The 16,505-nt window shown below is 45.9% G+C and overlaps 1 protein-coding gene across 2 annotated transcripts in view; it reads right to left on the bottom strand.

Annotated features, from left to right (window-relative positions):
* Nucleotides 1–298: 298 nt before the first annotated feature.
* The window catches only part of LOC144113528 (uncharacterized), a 102,925-nt gene continuing 86,718 nt past the window's right edge, over nt 299–16,505 (bottom strand). The window contains exons 2-3 of one of the 2 annotated variants that reach the window (XM_077646644.1): nt 6,473–6,550; nt 299–1,235 (exon numbers count right to left, since the gene is read on the bottom strand). In XM_077646644.1, coding sequence (XP_077502770.1) covers nt 1,080–1,235; nt 6,473–6,550 — 234 coding nt within the window. In that variant the 3' untranslated portion in view covers nt 299–1,079. Of the gene's footprint in view, nt 1,236–6,459; nt 6,551–16,505 lie in introns of both variants that reach the window. The other variant, XM_077646643.1, reaches the window with a different exon arrangement.

Below are 16,505 nucleotides of genomic sequence, written 5' to 3' on the forward strand. Positions count from 1 at the left end.
AAAAAACTCCGCCGGCAAAAAAACCGGAGCTTTACCGTTGTCCCCTCACTTTTTCGTTCTTGTCCATCTTTTTTTTTTCTTGTTATGAACTTCTGACGGATTAGACATGTCGCGAAGTAAAGGAGTACTTACTTGAATGAAATAACAGAAACCTCATAAATCAGAAATAAACTGCTATAAGAAAAATTCTGCCACTTTGCCACGAATAAAAGCAGCTGATATGAAGTGTGGACATTCTGGTCCCTCCAACACTTACCCCCCCCCCCCCCCCCCCCCTGTTATAGTAGTTAGGTGCGTCGTAATGCCTGCGTCAGAAGTTTATACGCCACTACATTATGACCAAAGCCGACGTCAGACCGTTCGTTGCAGCTTGGTATAGAGCTCCTGCGGTTTTGGAGGCAATTGGTAGCTGTGATAAGACTTAGCTGTTTGGCTCGATCACAATTCGGGTCATGCTGGCAGGGGTTTTTGCAGTCGTGACACTGACCATATAGCGTCTCGATTTAGATAACATTTTATTAATTTCGTATGGAACCGTCTCTATAGAAAGAAGGTTGACACACCTTGCTTCCGTGCAGCTTGGCCTGCCCTTTCTTAATCTAGTGCGTCTGCGTGCATGTGGTTAGCTTAATAAAGAGGAAGGAAAGGGGGCCGGCGCACTTGTTAACGCTTCCCTGACCGCGCTCCTGTCACCGTGGCTCCGCGGCGGAGGCCTGTCGCGTGCTCCCCCCTCCGTCGTCCGTTCTTTGTTGTAATGCCATTTGCGAGGAAATTTTCTCCTTGGCAATTAGATTTCATCCTTACCCTGTTTGCCGAGAACAACGAGAAGAGCCGGCGGAAGGGACGCCAAGGAGGGTCCGCCGAGGAAGGAAGAGGAACGCGCATCGAGAGCGCCGAGGAGGGGCAGCAGCAGGCAGAGCAGCTTTCGACAACGCGTATCAAACAGTTGGCAACCACATTAAGAGGAGGACGAACAAATGCCCGCTAAGAAATTTCATTAGTTGCCCGTCGGGCCCGTGGGCACCAAGCAGGCGACGACGGCGACAGTGCTTGGAGCAGGCAGAGGGCGCTCGCTCCTGTTATTCCCAGGGGAAGGACGCTCGTTTTTCCCCTTCGCTGATGCGTGAGGAGCGCGGGGTGGCCCCCGTGTAGTCGAAGCCTCCCGGCCGTCGATGGCAACTCGCTTGGCAGCACCCGGCACCTCCAGGTATGTTTCTGGCTGCATTGGCTGTCATCTGGTGGGAAAAAAAAAGGAAAAGAAGAAAGCATCGTCTCACTGAAGGGAGATTTGATGCCACTATAATAACTCCCCGAAGAGAGCTATGATATCTGTGAACCACATGAGTGCGTGTATCGCGCTCGATCTTCGCAGAAATAGTATGAGTGTCCAAGTGACGCGATAAACACGTTGCACTCCTTTTTCACTGATCACGGTGACACGGATATCCGACACTCACTTCCAAAAGCACCATTCCAAGAGCACCGAAATGCCGGAAACGAATCCTGGAACGTGTGGGTGCACCAGCAACTTGTGGCCTTTATATTGAGCGTTTCGGGCGTTGATCTGCAGGCGCCGGGTCTAGAAGACGATATAGGGAGATTTGATGTCATCTACAAGCATTTTTTGCTGCCCACGATAATTTGCCGCCAATGGATTGCTTTTGTCGTGCAGCATATGACCTTCACTTCTGTTTAAGTTGACTGAATGTCACTGATTACCCTACAGGGCAGACTGCATGTATGCAGACTACGAAAGTGACGAAAAAAAAATTATCATGAAAGAGAAGGCGGCATCACGAGATTATTTTAGACTGTTCCTTGGTTAGGTCCCGCTACTATCTAGAAGGCAGAAGCCATAGGCACGTTATTCACAGGTTCCTATTTTAAGTCCAAGTAAAACTGCAAATACAGCTTAACGCCGCCCTCCTGGACGAGCGGGGCTCGAGAAGCCATGGAACGGGGCGAATCCGTATCGGTCCCTTGTCCAGCGACGGATGCGGCGAGGCGTCAAAAGCAGCCGTTTTTCAAACCGCCTCAATGGCGGCATGGTGCCACTGGGGCAGTGAGTCGGACGCTGTTTACTGGTGCCCGTTGCGTCAGTGATGCGAGTGACATGACAGGCCTGGCGTCGACGTTATCGCCGCGCCGTTGCTCATAAACCTTTTAAGGCGCACTGTGCGCGTGCCTACCATAGCAATAAATAAGCCCTGGAATGGCCGCGCGGCCGGGCTTGATCAGACCGAAGGAAAATAAACACGAGGGGAAAACGAGAAGGCGAAGTGTAAATATAAAGCGCGGTCAACCCCGTGCGACGCTGCGCACTGTGCCGCGTGGCGCCGGGCCATTCCGAGACATCTGCTGTTGTCGCGCCGTGCACGATGGCTTTGCCACGTGACACTCCATCTCTCTGCTCCCGTGGGGCTGCCAGACATCACCCATGCCACGTCTGGGGCCGCCAGGTCGGGAGTCCTGGTGTTGCTGCAGTGAATAGCTTTCGTGCACTCCAGTATGCATCTAGAAAAAAAATTATAATGAAACAATACAGTTTTGCTTTGTGCCCGAGAAAATTGACCCTGTATTGTTCTGCGATTCCCGGCTGCTCAGACCGTTCTTGTGGTTGCTGCCAACTGCTAACACATGACTTGCGCGAACAGGCTATCTGTAAAAAGTATAACATAAAACCACGACTTCACCAACCAGGTACAGTTGCTCTAAGGACATTTGGCCACTAGAGAAATCACTGTTCTCTTTTATTACTAACTGTTGGCCACGGAGATAAATTTAGTCTGTCGCGTGGTGCCGGCGAGCCCTATAGCAAAACATTAGGAAGGAGCTGTCGCCTGTCGCGAAAACAAACGCTGGTTGTTTTAGCTCCCCTACTGACAGAATCAACACAGGGTGTCCACTGTCTGTGTCTCGATCTCCCCGAGCGCTGTCTGTCGTTGACCTCGGAGCGACATGCCCTCCTTGCCTTTGTTCCTGGTTCCTACTATGCTCTACCCACCTTCAGTTCGGCTGCCCCAGAACATGGTTCGACTGCGCAGAGAGGAGAGGAAAATCGGAGGGGGGGGGTGGGGGGGCAAGCGATTTCCGGCATTAATTTTTTTAATTTTCATTCCGGTACGCGGCGATGTAGCAGGCAAATGCAATAGCAGCAAGAAGTCGATATTATGGACAAAAAATGTTTGAGCCTGGAAAGGCTTATTTCGTAGCGTATTGCGTTATTATTATTATTGACCAACTGCTGCCTTGAAAAAGATAATACGAACTGGCTTTTTGTCTTATTCCCATGTTTATGCCGCTACCTGTTCAGCACAGCTTGCTATAAATGTAGGTCAGAGGTTCAATATCCGCTCGCTGCGGTGACGTTTTCCTAGCATATTTTTATTAACTCACATGGTGTAATTATAGTGCACAAACATCTGGGGCTGCTTTTCAACCGAGGAGGAAGGAAAACTGACCTCTGTACTGAAACATCGCTTCAGTTTAATTGCATGCGGTAATTTTTTTTTTCCAGCCCTCCAGTACGTGCACTGCCTCATGGCCTAGGGTGCAGCTTTGACGCGTAAAGATCAAGCAGCTTAACCCTAAATTTTTTGTGTAATCCTAACAACATTTTCTCTTGTTTAGCTTTTTCACTAGCCTTGTAACCGTAAAAATATAAAGATTTTGCGCGCATGAGCGAGTGATCGTGTACCCATATCAGGACGCCATGGCCCAGTGGTTGGAAAAAGACATGAACTCGACTCATGATGCCCCCAACCGCGCAAATGTTTTCGTGCGACAAAAACGACGTTTTGATTAACCTGAGCATAGATAAAGCTAGGCAGTTAAAGAGCATAAGAAGCTGTGAGGCAGTTTTGAAAGCATGAACGCATTTAACGACTAAATTTTGACCTCTCTTTTTCTTCAGATTTTGTCTGCCCACACCACGAAGAAACTCGGCACAATAAAGCACACGTGGAAAGTTACAGGTTTGTGTGCGATTCAAACACACTCCTTTTATGGGACAGTATGTGGATAGTATGCTCGTGTCATAGTTAGCTTGCAATTAGTGTGACATTAACTCTAACAGCGTTGCTAAAAACTGGGTCTAATTTTGTACGCAGCGAAGCGCAAGGGGAACAGCAAATATTTATAAAAATAAAAGGCACCGCAGGAGATATGAATCTTACCCGCATCATCACGAGATGGCCAAAGAAAGACTGCTCGAAACCTTTACAGCTTTTGCACAGCGAGAGCCGCATCTGCAACGTGGACCGAAAAGCTTCGAGCGCCGCCCCGTGCACGCGCTCCGTGCCTCGCTGGATGGGCCACCTTTGTTGTCTTATGGATAGAACGCGAGGGCGATGCCTTCAAACGCTTATAAATCTGCGCGGATTTTCTAGAAGTTCTCGGCGTGGACCGGCGTTCGAGGAAGCGCCAAATGATAGGCGCACATGGCCGCCTGGATAGGACGCGCGGTGGTGTCTGCTGGCCGTGAGGCACAGCCGCTCTACAGCACCGAAATCTGGTGAACTCTCGGTAGGCGTCGTGGACGACGGCGCCAGAGACAAGCGCAACGAAGTGGGCGCGTAAAGGTTTGCTTACTAACACGGTGCCTAAGCACGACAACAAAACACGGCGTAGTATGTGCACCCTCCCAAATTTTTAGCAATAACACATGTTGCATATAGCTAAATGCAACGTGTAAAATGCTTCTCTCGGCTACGCAGCTTGGTTGTTCGTGCAAGAGTTCAACCCATGACGTGACACTTAGTGGTCCCTATTCTCTAATGACACGTAAGGAAGGAGTACTTTCTTGATTTAGTCAGAAATAATTAAAAATATGCATCGTCTGAAGCGACAAAGAGTCAAATCAAGCAGCGTACGCAGCATTCGGTCTGATCCATCTCGCTTCCTCTGGGTAAGCGGTAGCTCTAAAGTGGAAGTGGCGGTGAACTTCTTTTAGAGTAGATGCGCCACAAGAATCATTGCAGCATATATGCTGCTTGTTTAGCTTTTTGTCGCTGCAGACTATGCGGATTTTTAATTATTTCTGACTAAATCAGCAAATTGACGTGTTATTAGAGAAAAGGGACCATGAAATGCCACGTCATGTGTTAAATTAAAGCACGAATAAGCAAGAGCTTTAGCAGAGAAGTTGTATTTAGCGATGCAACGCGTGTTATAATTTTTTTTAATTGGGAAGGTGTATGCATGCATTCCTGCAGTAAGGAGACATAGGCAATGCACAGACTAGACCGCATTTTTTTTTTCATTTGCTCCAGCACAGACATCTGCGCCCTCGCGTCCTGTAAACTTTTGATCGCTGTAGTACATCCTTGCATGCGCGATACATCCGCGATACATCTGCGACAGTACGTTTCAAATCAATCCAGAATGTCGGAGTACAACCTTAAAATTCGCGCCAATGGCTTATTCGCTCATACCAAACATCTCCAACCACTGACCGCCAAGCAAGGCTTGGTCCTTTCCGGTGGGTGTAGTGGGAAACATGGTCGCCTTACGCTATTTCAATGTTGGAAGATACTGCTAATTGTTGCCAATGCGCCTACTATGCTCGCGTTGAATACGACCAAGTCGCATTCGACTTTGCCTTATTCTACTACTTGTACCACTAAATATTCCTCTTCGTTTAATCCTGCTTATTTACGTATCTCAATATCTTCTACTAACTCTGCATATTTCGCAACATCTACTTCAGGAAACCCACACCAAGACGTTTCTTCATGCAGAAAAAAAAATATCAGGGAATATTTCTCGGCTTTAAATAAAAAGCTAAACCAAATTTATGAACACTCGTTTTCTAGCTTCATTTGCGCGACACGCTAACTACCCTGACCCTGACGCTAACCATCAATCCCCGATGTCCTCATATGAGGACATTTCAGGAATGGTACACCACATTTATTGCTATTGTCGGGACAAGAAGATTTAAGTTCTGTTGTCTCCAGTAAAGTTGAAAAAAAAATGTAGGAATTTATCTGCACTCCCAAGCAGTAGCTAAGAAATAAAAACATCAGAATATGCACATTCCTAGCGGTGTCCTTGATTTGTATCGTGCGCCATCTTCCTCGTCGTTTTCAAGCACGAAGAAAAGCACGAAAGCTTGAAAGATGGAGCTAGCATATTAAATAGGCCTTTCTGTACAAATTTCATTTATGGCCTCGATGATTTTCATGAATATAATGCATAAACATATTGCTGTGGTCACCGAATTCAGGCTTGCTTCCTTCATGTTTCTGTCGCCTAAAACACAGACGGGACGACGAGAACGACACACTGCTTGGGCAACATGTGCCATGTCACGGAGGCAACAACAACATGAAAACAGGATCATGATATCCAGAGCCAAACACCTTAAGGGGCCCGAAGTACAAGCTGTAATGTTTTCTAGTTCCCGTTGCATGGTGCGTGCCTTTCGCGCTGTAGGAACATCGTGGATGACCAGCTAACCCGCATTCCGTACTTGCGTTTTCTTCTTCGCCTCGTTGAAGTTTCCGCTTCGTGAAAGCCATCTCTCTTCCATCCCGTCTGCCATAAAGCCCTGCACGCAGCAAAAAAAAAAAACATGACACAATTCCTTACTTTCTTATTTTCCTGCAGTTATGTTCGGCCATGTAAGCGATTGATTGTTTGCTTAGCGAGAAACCAGCACAGCGACGGTCAAGGCTGCAAAAAAAATACTATCCCCCTGGCGATCTCCGGCAGGACAATTATCTATGCGACGAGGACACGTACATAGCTCTAGCAAGCAAGTGATTTTAACAAAGCCATCGTTAACGAGGTGTCTAACCGAGCACTTGTATAATATCAAACATTTTTGGGGATTTCAATACGAGTAGTAGCTTTGCGAGGAAAACTAGCAAATTCCAAACCCACAGGAACTTTTCCTTAGAAGAAGGCAGAAACCATGCGTGAACTCGAAACTCTCAGGCCAGTCAGTCATGACATCGAATATTCAGTTTGCAATAATTCCTTCATCGTCTCAAATTTTTTGGTGTGTCGCTAAGCTACTCACTCTCAGCTGACAGTTTACGCTCGGTGCTTCAAGGTCTTCCCTACCCTGGAGCCAGAGGAGGAGATTTTCTAGTGACCCTAGTCAGCACGAGTAGATAGTGACCCGCACGACCCTGTCTCGATGCCGATTCCGAGCTGTCCTCGCAGGATTGATCGCAGTGACCTCAATCGACACGTATGATTCTTCGCTCGCGTTCCTCTCCAGAGCTGCGAGTCGGGGGGCGCGTAAGCACCGCCCGAAGTGGATGCATTAGCTCGCGTTAGGACGGCAGCCCTGTCCATCGTCCCGCTTTTTTTCCTTTTTTTTTGTAGCCCTCGCGCAGCTCGTTTCTCTTCCCTGTCCCCGCCACTATAGAGCTCCACGTGGACATTGTTTCCGAGCTAACAATCAAACCGAGAGCCCACTGCCTCTTATTTTTTTTTTTGCCCCGCCTTTCTTTCGTCGGCGCGTGTGCGGTCATTATTAGGAAGAGGAGGATGCTTAACTTGATTAGGAAACGTGTGGCGCCTGCATCGTCACCCTGGCCCTTTAGATCGGCGCCCTAAAGCAAGATTGATGGTGATGCGACGATGGCCAGCCTCATATTTCGGCCCCCGCGGGTGCATGAAGAGTTATTTATCGCGTCGCCTCGTCCAGACTTGGGGTCGCGGCCCCGGCGCTGTCCACTGTGCGTCCGGCCGTCGTGCTTCGCTACTGTAGGCACAGTGGCCAGCGGGCGCGCGCGCAGCCCAGGGCTGCCTAATATGATCGGCCGGAGCACAACGCTTGGGGTGTACTCGAACAACTCCTCTGAGCGGCTGAGCAAAAGAAATCATCGTGGACCGCATTCCCGCGCTTTCACAACGTGGTTCTCTTGTCATTCAGGTTGCCGCACACCACTGAGACTCTCCCTCCTTCAATTTCCTTCATTTGTTTTTGTTCTTCCTTTCTGGGCTATCCTGCAAAGGCAGGGGACGCTTGGAGAGCCCTGATTTCTTAACCGTCTTAATAAACACGGGCGTTCGCACTTTTGGATAGAGCGCTGTACTTATACAATTAAAGTCCGACTCTCATTCGTCTTTTCTCATTCTGCATCGCCTGAGAAAGCGCATTCCATACAAACAGTTTAGCCCGTGTAAAAACTGTTAATTATTTTTTGTCTGGAATATAGCGCTCTTCTTACCCGCAGTAAATTACCCCATCCCGTTATTTTAGGCGTATTGAATTGTTAGTCACATGGCTGCACATCTTAAGCTGTGCAGGTGCAGGAAAAACGCACAACTGAACTGTCAGTCAATGTGCGTCGGTCAAAAGTTTCCAGGCCACAGGGCCTGCTTTTCAGCGTTATATCCTGGTACTCAAGATGCCGTTAAAGTTATCATTGGTCTCAAAGTTGAGCATGATGCTTCTCCTACCATCTACAGAGATTTTCAGCTCTGAGGGTGTCGTAGCTCCCGCACTATACTGCTTGAAAGCAGACCATGCACGTGGCCTGGGAACTTTTGACCAACCCTGGGCGTGCAAAGTCGCCCACTGAATCGTCGGTCGGTCAGCCACGCGTCTGGCGTGGTGTAAATGCGGCACAACAAGACCAAAATGATGAGCAAACTGTCCATAAACGCCGCCTTTCCGTTATGTGTCTGTCTCCGATAGAAAGAGAGCTTTGACACCATCAAACGCCCCATTTCAGCGCGAGCGTCCAGCAAATCTAGCTGATACAGCGTGATGTCTGGAAGCAATTCTCCGCGCTCCGTCGATTTCATTGTGCGCCCAAGTGCCTGCATTTTTGCGCCGCTTCACGCTGTGCTTCGTGTGAACATAAACTGGGCAGTGACTCCATCGTAAGGCGGGCTCCAGTCGCGTCATTTTTACGACTTATGGTAGGCTTTACGTCTTCGACATGTGCTTCCAAATGTACGCCGATATCCAAATTATATAAACCGTGTTGTATGTGGCCATTATAAACGGAGCGATTTCCTCAGATAGCACGCTGAGAAAGGAAGAAAGAAAATATTGAGAGCCCCTAAAGTCGTCATAGCGAATATCAGAGCTCCGTGAGAAACAGCAGTAAACAAGAGGATTGAGAGGCCAGCCGTTAAAGTACATTTCTTGGTTCATTTTTCTTCGCGAGTCCGTTTCTACAAACCTTGGTCTTGCATGACTCAATTCATTTTTTTTATTTAGGGTGTCGTTTTCTCTTTAGAACTACCCCAACAAGACCACTGTAACGCACTCCAGGTGTCACTGCGTCCGTGATTAAATCCTAGACGATGTGTTGCAAGCCAGAACACACATAGTGCGGCCGACAATACGGCGACCTTCCAAGGTGGAAAACTTTTTTATGCTTCACACCTCCAGCACGCACGAGGTCTCGAAGCTTTGCAAATAAAGCAATGTTAAACACTTAACGCTCAGTGCGTATTTGACCCAAGGGCCCACAGATAGGCTGCCTGTCTTCTTTCACTCCCTCCTTTACCCTTCCCTTACGGCGCGGTTCAGGTGTCCAACGATATATGAGACAGATACTGCGCCATTTCCTTTCCCCCAAAAAACCAACCAGTTATAACTGCAGATCTATGTAATTATTTTACTCACATGTTGTTTCAAAATTATCTTTTTCATCTTTGTGCCTTGATATCTCCTTTATGTAGCACTGACTGAACTGGTGATATCAATTTTCTGCCACTGACACCGAGCCGCCTGAAGACTCGAACGAACATCGGTGTATGTTGACACCAAAACTTTTCCGAGTGCCAGACAGTAAGATTAAAAAATTATGGAAAACAGGCGAATGATATGCACACATACCTGTGGCACCGATATACTACTGTGAGCCCACCCCCAGACATGCGTTATTCCTCTGCATATGGGATAAGAAATTAGAGAATTTAAATTGGCTTTGTTTGGGCTGAATTTTTATATATTGTTACCACAGAAAAGGAGGACGAAGTTGCCTGTCGCGTGAGAAGGACGAAAGGGGAAGAAGAGGTTGAAGTGTCTCCCTGTTCGCGTTGGTGCTCCCTATTCAGTCTTCACTATTCAGTCTCCACCCATAACCTTCTGTAAATAATTGTAAATAATGTTTCCCCGTGACAATATATATAAATTTTTAGCTGAATTTGTAATAAATGTTCTGTCACACGTGAGTGTTTATTATACACATCGAACTTCAGGGCGAAGTTATGTGCTCAGAGCGTAAAATAGTTTGACTCATGAACTGTTCTGCTGGAAATAATAATATTAAGAAATATGACGGCAGTGAACAGTCACTGAAACCATAGAAGACATATGGAAATGTTTTTCTTTTTTGTGAGTGGTGTTGGTTAATGGCATATTCGTACAATAATTTCTCATCTGAAAGATAATTGACTAGAAAGTAGAAGTAAAGACAACCACGTGTGACCGGTGGGATCGGAACCGATGATCTCCACATGTCGCGCACGGTGCTCTACCAACGGAGCCACAGCGGCGGCTGCCCAACCTTCAACTTCGAAGTGCATTCATCTTGCGCGTAGCATAAACTTGAGAATGTTCACCAGCGCCACCCTCGACCATGGCACTGAACGTTGAACGTTCTGTATTACCGCGAGTGTCACGTGCAGCGAGATCAAACGTTGAGGACGGCGGCTGTGCAGGGAACCACTTATGCTACCTATATGCCTTCAACACTGCCAGAATCGACGTCCTCGTTCAGCTGTTAAGCTGAATTGGTATAGTGTTGTGTGCGACATGCGGAAGTCTTGGGTTCGCATTCCACCGACGGCATATGGGTGAATTTTCTCCTACTTTCTAGGCAGTTAGCTTTCAGGTGGCAAATGATTACATTGCTAATTTCCCATTGATCTACAGCACAAAAATAAAAAACACTCCCGTATGCCTTGCTTGGTTTCAGTGACTGTTTCCTTGCTCCATATGTGGGTCGTAACGACGCCTTCAGTTCACTGCGCTTGTCTGCTTAATATTGCACAGACAGCAAGACAATCAGTGGTTTTAAGAAAGGATTAAAACTGAAACCGGATGGAAGACGTTCATAAAATGACATGGTAATCAGCCTCAATCGTGTCACTACAGGTGACCAGCGCTGGCACTCTATCAGTACGTAGGCTCAAAGTGTTTTTGTGTGCGGCCCTCATGCGTTGTCACCGCTTCAGCAGCAAACTACAAGGAATGAAAAACAGAGCGTTGAAACTCCTAATGCTCAGTGACTCAGTTTTCCTGTTGAGCGGCGGTCCCCGTATCGCTCATTTAGAACCTGTAAAAGCCCCTCACTTCGGGTAAGACGGAGAAATCATCAAAGTTCCAGGAGCCACACCGTAAATTCGCAAAGATTATGATGAAACCTGAAAGAAGAGTCAAGAGAAACGAAATAATCTCCGTATTCTGTCGCACACCGCATGGAAATATGCTTCATAGATTTCTGTGAACACTTCTTTAACCTTGTTTCAAACGGTAATCTCAACGCGATCAGTGGGGTAGATCTGAACATATATGAGAGTGTAACACTCAAGTGGTTTCCATTTAGTTTTGGGGGCGAAATTCTAACCCTAACTCGCATTACTTTTTCCATGTCTTCGGCACTTGATCGTATCATTGCAGACCAGGATGATGACGAAGCGAGCAGCGGAGCAGGTGGAGTGATCTCGTTAGGCCAGCAGCCATTAGATCATATCATCGCCAACTGTCATCGTGTCTCGTCCTTTCTTGCCGCCACATAACAGTATGATAACCGACATTCGTACGACTCTAAACAGTGCAAGCACAGTTGCTTCCGACGTAAGGGATCAATGTCCAATGCTCAAACATTGCGGGGTTTCGACCTCAGGGAGGCAGCTGCGCAAGCAAGAAATCTTGTCCCAAACTGGTCTTCAGTCAATTGAAAGAGTAACGTGGGCAATGCGTACAATGAGTTTATTTAGCGCTTCGTTTCTTACCCACGCTAATTATTTTCCAGTTAAAGCTATAATGACACGTTTCATCACTCTCAGAAGCCAAGGAAAGTGCGGGTCGGCAAGTATGATTTAAACGATAAAAAGTGATAATCAAACTTTTTTTTTTCTCCTACAGGTTACTTTTTACCACTCTTCATATGCACAAGATATGAAACAACACAGGAAAAAATTCATAAAGCTTCAAAATACTCGTCGATTTTGGACGCACAAGCTAACATATTATGAACAGATATTTGCTTATGTTATGCAAAGTGTACAAATGTTACAAAAAGTGATAAATAATGTAATAAATAAATAATAATAATAAATTTGCGGGCTATTTTAATCAAACACTATGTAAATCTTGCTGTCTTAATTCCCAGACGTGAACCCACCTTGAAAACAATAAACAGAAATAGCATTTTATAGAGACCATTTTCCTCCATCCGACCACTTTCTCTGAAGTTGACAATACATTTAGGATTCCCCCTTTATGACTTTGCTGATTCGCAAAACTTCACACGCCAGTACTTTTTTGATGAGGCCCATTAAATACGTACGTAGATACCATCTTTGAGAAAAATAAACGATCAACGGGTTTTGCTTCTTAGTCGTGTAGAGGGGCACTAATGGCAGCCCTTAAGTTCTAAATTTGAGTAAGCTAAGGAGAACCCTTCTCCTCACCTTTCAGGCCCTTTTGATCCGTATAAGTGCCGAAAAGGCTCCACATTAAGGCTGAGAAGCAAACCCTGTTGCTAGGCTGCCTTTGGCGAAAGGAGTACGTTTTAGCATAATCACGCCTACACCTGCTTAAATATTTAACATACAAGCGAAATCTTGGATTTTTGCAAATTCAGCGAAAGTTGCTAGGATCTCTAATTTCTAAAAAAAAGAGAGAATGTCGACGTCACAACCATTGTTTAATCTTTGTTCTCGTCCTTTTTCCCAAAGAATCAAAAACTACAATATTTAATGGAGTTCCGAGGTTTATTGGTAAATTAATCCTAGAAGTGTCGCAAAATTTGCATTGAAGAATTGAGGGTCTATTAATTGGATTGGTGCGGAGGAAATGCGAGAGGAATTCTTCTCTACCTTCTCCTCCTTTGCGCTATCGGTCTCCAGCCTGGAGCACGAGCTGTACCAGTACGACCAATACCGCTACTTGTAACTTCACTAAGCAGCTATCATCACTTGAGACTAATCCCTATCACCTGCCACTAAAGTGTCCTTACCAAGTCGCTATAATCGATGTTTTTTTTAGAGCCGGTAATTCTTTACAGCCGGTGCTTCTTATAGCCGGTGTGTTATTATAGCCAGTGTTTCGTTCTAAGAGGTGCTATCGCGGGTTGCAGGTAGAGGCTTCATACAAACTCCGACGCCGGACAGTCTTCTCCGCATGGCTCTCATAATGCTCTCGCGTTAAATATACGCTGATGGTAACAGCTCTGCCAGCTTTAAGGGAGAGCATTATCTTAAGTATGGTGAACAATATTTTCACAGCACCTATTTTGGTGACTGCATTAAAGCATTTTACTGCCTCTACTATATAATTTTAGCGAAGAAGCTGCAGTCGTTTTGAATTCATGTACAATGCTTAGAATAATTCAAATACTACCTATTTATATAGTATATATATAATGCTTAGTTTCTGCATTTTCACGGCCTAAATTCAGCACATTTGCCAGTTAGATACAGTATCCCACAAGGTAGCGTGCTAAGCCCTCGATTAATTTAATACATGAACAATGCTCCAGATATAACCAAAACAATTTATCTGCAAACAAGTGCAATCTGCTTTTTTTCAGGTTGAAATGAGCGTAATTCATTATTGAAGTTCAACTAAGTTATATGAGTTCAGAATCGTGTTAAATTAAGATTTATGCTATCCGAATAAAAGCTATGATTTATATGCTAAAAAATAGGAAGCTATAGCTAAAGTCATTATAAACTGTTAAATTCCGCAGATACAGGTTCCTGATGACCACAAAGTCCTTGGTGTGTACTTGTCTCCCAACTAGGGCTGGGGCGCACATACAGTCGAGCCCAGATATATCGAATTATTGTTTATATCGAACAGCCAGAGAATCCTCGTGGAAGTCTCTTTCGGAAGGATAGCAATATTCGCGTTTATCGGACTCACGTTCAGCGGGACATACGCGATATCGAACGGCGTGCCGCGCCCTTGTAAGTGGCGCTTCTCCTAACGGCGCTCTTCGATTGCTTTTTGTGCGCGGAGACGCACCTGCTGGCAGTGCTAGCAGTTTGCGCGACGAGGTGACCATGGGGTGTGCTTGAGGGTAGCCTTTGGTCTCACGTACTCATTTTTCATGTCACATCGCTGCCTTGCAGTGAAACCAACGTAACTAACTAGAGCCTAGCAGCGGCTCTCACCTTGCGTGTTTCGCTATCTTCGCTGCTGAAGGCGCTGCGGATATCAACTATACCTTAATTTTAATGAATTTATCCTATTTATTGTGTACTGCTAACAGGATTAGACATCTGATGAAAGGCAGTGGCTAGTTCACTGCGACTTCGATGTGAAGCAAGCAGGCCTATCAACGCCTAGCGATCGGTGCGCCACCAGCACGCCGGCGGGCGGAACGTCATTATAGCCGTGACGCAATGTATTCTTGCTTCTAGGTTCGCACATGATTATGCTTATCTATTGCCATTTTTTATATATCGAATCATTCGTGATTCCCTTCGAGTTCTATATAACCGGGTTCGAATGTATTATGTTAGCAATGATGCGCTCTAGGCCAATCGGTGAACCCTATTGAAAAAGTGGTTCGGCTCGGCAATGAAAAAGTGGTTCGGCGAGGTAGTTGTGTGCAGTTGTAAGCGGCGCTCTATGGTGTGTTTTCTTCCCCGTCCCGTCCCTGTCTGCCGCGCGGAACCACTTTTTTCAATATTCAATAATAATAATAATAATAATGATAATAATAATATTAATAATAATAATAATAATAATAATAATAATAATAATAATAATAATAATTGGTTTTTGGGGAAAGGAAATGGCGCAGTATCTGTCTCATATGTCGTTGGACAGCTGAACCACGCCGTAAGGGAAGGGATAAAGGAGGGAGTGAAAGAAGAAAGAGGTGCCGTAGTGGAGGGCTCCGGAATAATTTCGACCACCTGGGGATCTTTAACGTGCACTGACATCGCACAGCACACGGCCGCCTTAGCGTTTTTCCTCCATAAGAACGCATCCGCCGCGTTTTTATGGAGGAAAAACGCTATTGGTTTTCTGTGCCCAAAATTATCTTAATTTTAAGGAGTCCAGTCACATTGCCGTAAAGAAACTTTCTCGGAAAACTAATTTCAAAATATGCCACGCTTAAATTCTAATCTAAGTTCTTGTACCTTGGTTCAGTGTACAAGCGCGAAACGAAATTTAAAGAATTTTAAGTATACAAATGCGGATTATTCGGCATACTGAAAACCTCTAAAAAGGATGCTAATATGATATTTAAAACAATTAGTGTTGAACATATTTATGAATTCTGTTCATTAAAAACACGCCACTCCTCTCCCACTGCAGTTATTAACCAAATAGCGTCGTCAGCATGTCTACTGCGCCGTAGTACTAAACACGCTAGAAGCCGTGATGCATGGAAACTTAACGTGTGCACACAAGTTATAAACATTTTTTAATTTCTTTTCAAAAGTGTCGCCTTGAGTTTTGTCATCCACATGCTCATTAACTGTAGAAATAAAAAGGTGTTTCATGCACGTTAGCTGCTTAGTTACATGTCTAAGCTGTAAAACAGCCCAGGTCATCGGATGTTTCACAACTTCCATAGCCTGTTAATGCTGCTACGTGTTTCGAAGTTTAACTGGTGAAGTCCAGTGCAGTGTTATGAAGATGTTGCTATTTTTATCATTTCCCGGATTTTAAAAATAACCAAGCAAGCATGTGGCTGCTCAGAAGGTTTACTAAGCTCCCGCGGAATTTCTCATATCTCGCACCAAGCCATATGAGGGTTTAATGATTTTCAGACCAGTGAACACATGACAGACTTTCTAAGTGACGTGTTCTCTATGCAGTAGATTCATAAGGAGATAATTCTCCGAACTGGGCTCCCATACAGAATATTACGCAAGGATTTAATCCGTCAGCTCTTTTCGTGCTCTCATTAGTTACTGCTACTTCGTGCAGGCGCATTTTCGTTAACTTATTGACCCAAGTGCACCCGCGCAGACGTACGGCACTTTCCCGTCTCGGCTGTTCTAGATCTCGGAGCGTTTCTTAGTCACCGCACTGCTCTCGAGCTTGGGCGCAAACGCTGAGCACAGAAGCGAGCGCCTTCACTGCGGAACTGTAACCGTGCGCCGTAAAGGCAGTGTCCAATTGCTTGTGTCCAGGTTTGTGAGGCCGGTCATTCCACGTTGCGGTGGACCGTCTAACCCGGCTTTATTCGCTCCGGCGTCCGCTTGTTCGCCCCTGGTCCAGTCGTCCGGTTCTGCCGTGCCTGTCCCGACGATGGAGGGCAACTTTTCTGAAGAGGGTTCAGCGCGGGGTCTCGGCCCGTGTCTCCTGGTCGTAAAAGGGCGGCTTGCCCCCAGCA

The sequence above is a fragment of the Amblyomma americanum genome, chromosome 1 (genome assembly GCF_052857255.1).
Source record: "Amblyomma americanum isolate KBUSLIRL-KWMA chromosome 1, ASM5285725v1, whole genome shotgun sequence".
Taxonomy (NCBI): Eukaryota; Metazoa; Arthropoda; class Arachnida; order Ixodida; family Ixodidae; genus Amblyomma; species Amblyomma americanum.